The 5,252-nt window shown below is 41.6% G+C and overlaps 1 protein-coding gene across 1 annotated transcript in view; it reads left to right on the top strand.

The window, feature by feature from the left end:
- Snrnp40 (small nuclear ribonucleoprotein 40kDa (U5)) overlaps positions 1-5,001 on the top strand; it is a 33,654-nt gene extending 28,653 nt beyond the window's left edge. The window contains exons 9-10 of the mRNA XM_005395015.2: positions 3,353-3,456; positions 4,511-5,001. Coding sequence (XP_005395072.1) covers positions 3,353-3,456; positions 4,511-4,560 — 154 coding nt within the window. The 3' untranslated portion in view covers positions 4,561-5,001. The remainder of the gene's footprint in view (positions 1-3,352; positions 3,457-4,510) is intronic.
- Positions 5,002-5,252: the final 251 nt, after the last annotated feature.

The following is a 5,252-nucleotide window of genomic DNA, read 5'->3' as shown; positions in this document are numbered from 1 at the left end:
GACTGGTGCTCCCCACCCATGGCTCCCCGTGCACCTAGGCCCGTCCTTCCGGGCACCTACGAGGCAAGAAGCCCCTCCAGGTTCTCTCTCATGTCCCCTCTTCTCCATTATCCAAACTTTCCATATTTTTTTGTTATATTTATAAACTTGGCCTGGCCTTCTCTCTCTCTTACCTCTTGGACATAACTTTCTTTGCTACAGTCCCATGTCCTACAGCTAATCTTTATTAGCATTTACTACATCTTACTATCAAACATAGTGGGACACCACACTAAAATACTTCCTGCAGAAGTCCGGGAGTGAGTCTTGGTCATCTCTGAACCTCAGACAGTATTTTTCAATGCTTAAGGTTTTCTAAGCATTTAGTAAATATTGCATGAATGGATTCCTCGCTCAAAGATAGTGATCAAATTCTACCATCCATACTAATTCAGCTCTTGGTAATAACTGCCTTGGTAATAACTGAATTACAAGAATAATTCAGAGCTAGATCTGGGCTCAGTGGGAAGTGCCAGAATTAGGCAAAGAGTATAACAATATGTGAATTAGGTATTTCCTATCACTGTGTCAGATTAATAGACTGATGCTTTCTTATATGTGAATTTAAACTGACTCAAAGCATTATGTGGTGAATGAAATGGAAGGGCGGGGATTCTTCCATCAGATGCTGTTGTATTTGCTATGTCTTTGGTGACCTGTACTCGGGAGGCAATCAGAGGTTGAATGGGAATGTCCAAGTGTCAAGGCTGATGTGATAAAAATACTGGATGGTAAAGAAGACTTTCTTATAGCAAATTCTGGCTTTAACTTTCACTGGGAATTGTTTGACCCTTATTAACTTAACTTCATCCTTTTCCCCTTTAGATATTCTCCTCCTACCCTACTGCAGCAACCACTGCCTGTAAATGGGCAATCCTTCCCAGCTCTATAGAGCTTTGAGCATACCACAGTTTTCCTGTTTGGAGCCTGAGAACTGCCATGAAGAAGTTTCATATGATCTGTCCCACACTCTTTGTAACTAACCCTGAACATACCTGAAAAACTCCATTGTCTACTTTTTTTTTTGTCCTGACAAGTTTACTGCCAGGAAAAATGGACCAGTGTTCAAGTATTTTTTTCTTTAGAAGGAGGTGATTCTGCATTGAAACAGTGCCACATTGATGATTTGAGACACCATGGTTTAAGAGAATCTAATGGATTTTCAGTTGTCAAATAACTAGAGAAGACCTTAAGAAGCAGACTTGGCTTGGGGTGTAGCTAAAGGAAGAAACAGAATAAGGTGTCCTGCTTCTGATAGAGTAAGGACTGTTCTAAGTATTTTTATATAATTTTTAGCAGAGATGGTATATCTTTGCTGTGTAATTAGCCTTTTAAGTTACATTTGCATAGTAAGTCTTTTTTCCTGACAAGAGCAGTTTCTGACATGGGCCCGTTCTAACTTGCAATGTTGTCGTCTCCTTTCCTCCCCACCGTTCCTTTCAACTTTCCGGGTGGTGGTGTGGCTCAGGGCTGAAGAGAGAGCCCCCACCACCACCTGCTGTGGTTGGTCCCAATTTCTCAGGCCACCTTGCCAATTAGCCCCAAGTCAGCAACCAGCTCTGTTACGTAAGGAGCCTGATTGCCTCTGCACGTTGCCATACCAAAATGAAGAAGGACAAGGGTCCCCTCTAAATTTGGCAGCTCAAAAAAATGAGGCTTTGAAGTAAGCCATTGGAGTTCAGGAATTCTGCTGTCCTCTCTGTGCCTGGGAAATCTTTGTTTTTATGTTTGGTTGGTTGGTTGGTTATACCTACGGCCTCTGCACTGAGCCGTATCCCTCCTAGCCCTTTTTACTTTTTATTTGAAACAGGGTCGCAATAAGTTGCCCAGGATGGGCTCTAATTTATCGTCCTCCTCTCAGCTTGCCAGAGTGCTGGAACTATAGACATGCACCACCACACTCAGCTTCTTTTTTCTTTTGATTTTTTGGTTTGGGGTTTTTGTTGTTTGGGTTGGGTTTTTTTGTTTGTTTGGTTTGGGGTTTTTTGTTTTTGGTTTTTTGGATTTTTTGGGTTTGGTTTTTTTTTTTTTTTTTTTTTTTTGAAACAAGGTCTCACTATGTAGTCCAGGACAGCCTCAAACTTGCTATGTAACCCAGGCTGCCCTTGAACTTGTGATCCTCAGCTAGAACCTAGGTCTTTCTGACTTCAGTACTCACACGGGCAGTAGCTGGATTAATGGTGACTATTTGTGCATGGCAGGAAAGAAGACACTGTGGAGGGCATGAGCGTCAGAGCCAGGGGTGTAGACAAATGGGGTTCTTGCTTTTTTATCTTGATTAGAACTTTTGTTCAGTTCCCTAGTCCATGAGCCTTTGACAGTGTAATTAAGAAACTCTTCTTTATTTGTATTTTAGACCAAAAGTGTAATGTTGGATCAGAACTTGGTTAGCTTTTCATGGTGCTGGAGATTGTGCCCAGGACCTTGTGTGGGGTAGGCACACACTCTGCTATTGAGCTGTATCCCACCCCTTTATATTTTTTTATTCTGAGAAAGTGTCGCTGAGTCACCCAGGCTGGCCTTAAACTTGTCATCCTCCTTGAGGCCTCAGCCTTCTGAGTAGCTGAGATTATAGGTAGGTGCCACTATACCTGCCCAACAGTTCTAATTTTAGTTCTGCCGTTAATGAACTACGTCATCTTTTTTTTTAACTATGTCATCTTGAAAAATTCACTGTACACTAATTTTCTTATTTATAAAGTAGTTTAAAATAGCTGGTTTCTGTTGACCCCTTCCCACTCCAAAATTAAGTATCTTCTACCCATGAATTCAATGAAAATTTGGCTCAAGTAAAGCAGAAATTTCCTGTCCCTTCTCTGCTTGAATATAATACTAAAAATTGAATATAATAGTAAGAAATTCATCTGGATCAAAACATAGACTACCAAACTACAATGAGTTGTACTACTTTTAAGACATTCCTGAGTGATTATGAGGTTAACTGTACTCTTACTAGACTGTCTAAGGGACATTTTTGTATGGAGCCTTGGTAAAAAAACTGTTTTCATTTCTTTGTGATATTTCCCATTCTAGGCAGGTACTTGTGCCACTGAGCTATATCCCTGGCCCCTGATATTTCCCATTCTAGAAGTTTGTATTTGGAAATACCAGCAGCACTGAATTTTTAGCTATTTCTATTTATCTGTTCAGATGCTAAAGAGCAGGGTCCATGTCTTTCCTCAAACTCTTCCTACTTTCTCAGAGAACCACATCAATAAATATAGGGTGGTTTCCATTTCCCTTAAAGATTTATACCTGTACCCTAGCCACACTTTCAGGAGGCTTCACCCCTGCTCTTTATGATAACTTGCAGGTTTGTGTATGTGTGGGACACCACAAGCAGGAGAATACTATATAAGCTGCCTGGCCATGCTGGCTCCATCAACGAAGTGGCTTTCCATCCCGACGAGCCCATCAGTAAGTCTTTCCTGACTACTGGGAAAGGGGAACTGTGTCATTCTTCCCAAGGGGGACCCGGAAACACAGTGACAAAAGTAGGCGTCTGTTCTACGTGAATTTCCATGTAAATGGACCTTATAGGTATCAGTGACAGTCTCACCATTGCTGTCCTAAGTGATGAGGGTAAGGGTAATGTTCCAGCTCCTTCTGTAACTCAAAGTGAAGGCTTGTTAGTCTAGTTTGGGTTCTTTTGTTGTTGTTTCGTTTTGTTTTTTGAGGCAGGCTCTCACTATGTAGTCTAGGCTGGCCTTGACCACGTGGCAATCCTGCGTTAGCCTGCCAAGTGCTGGTTGGATTTTTATGACAGGGTCTTGCTTTGTAGGTCAGTCTGGTCTTAAACTCACTTTGTAGCCCATACTAGCCTTGAACATGTGGCCGTCCTGCTTCAGCCTCCTGAGTGGTGCGATTACAAGTGTGTGCCACCACAGCCATCTAATTTTTGGTTCTTTCGTGTTTTCTTGCTTCAAGTCTATGCTTCAGTAATGTATTTGTATGACAGAATTTGGCCTTGAACTCATGAGCTCCAATAATCTGCATCAGCGTCTCAAGTAGCTGGGACTTGAAGTTAAAATGGTGTTTACTACTTAAGTATAAATTGCGTCTTAAATTTCATTAGCCTGCTGAGCCAAACAATAGACTTTAAGGAGAAAACGTAACTTTCTCCAGGGTTAACTATAACAAGCAGAAGCATATTGCAAATGATTGCCACAGACATCAATTTCCTCTCTCCTAGAGTGACTGCAAAGATCTTTTGGGGTTTGACTGACAAGGAACATCAGGACTTAGAACTTGATAATGTATTTCCCATAGCACAATCATCCTCATGGTTTTAAGAGGACTTGGATTGAAAAGCCAGGTTATAATTTCCTGTGGATGGTGTTGAGGAGGGGAATTCAAGCTAAATCCAATTGCTCTTATATACCAAAATTGGCTCTTGACACAAGGGCCCTTGAGCACCAAGTCTCCTTGAGCCTTCATTATTTCCAGTCATCCTCTGTTCTTTTTACCTCAGTTCTCTCAGCATCCAGTGACAAGAGACTGTATATGGGGGAGATTCAATGAAGATACAAGATGGAAGACTATGAGGCTGCTTGACCTTGAGGCCTCGGGCTGCGTAATTGGCATCAAATGGTGCCCAGGCTCTCCTCCCTTCCGATGACCATTACTAGCAAGAAACAAGAGCTGGTGGCCGTATTCCAGCAACTGCTTGTATCCCATCGCCAGGCTGATTGAGGCTCCCGGTGGCCTCTGATAGCACCTGCCAGACTTCAGGAACCTGTTTCTCCTGTGTTTTGTTTTTAATAAGATCTCTTCAAACAGACAAGACATTGATTGTTGTGCAGTTTTCTGTTTTCTGATCCCAGCTGAAGACAGCAAATACCAACTGAAGTTTGTTGCTTTGTTTTGTTTTTAATTTAGTAACTGGATTGTATGATGTTTTCATTCTATGTTTCTCTGAGTCATTTTGTATTAAAAACCAAATAGATGCCTTTTTACAAGAGCCATGCGAATTGGACTTGCTGCTTGCTATCTTTCCCTGAAGCTTGATTGCCGTAAGTCAGAGTAGGGCATGACATAAGAGATACCATTTAAACTTTTTCTATTATTCTTTTTTTTTTTTTTATAATGGAGATTGAACTCAGGGCCTTTACCACATCCCCTGCACTCTCTTGTTTGTTTGTTTATTTATTTTTGAAGAGGTTTCACCAAGTTGTGGGTGTCAGATTTGAACTCTGTCTTCCTCCCTCGGCCCC

Source organism: Chinchilla lanigera, unplaced genomic scaffold, assembly GCF_000276665.1.
Source record: "Chinchilla lanigera isolate Chin_1 unplaced genomic scaffold, ChiLan1.0 scaffold00051, whole genome shotgun sequence".
Lineage (NCBI taxonomy): Eukaryota > Metazoa > Chordata > Mammalia > Rodentia > Chinchillidae > Chinchilla > Chinchilla lanigera.
The sequence above is the reverse complement of the archived record's forward strand: the minus strand, read 5'-3'. Positions and strand labels throughout refer to the sequence as shown.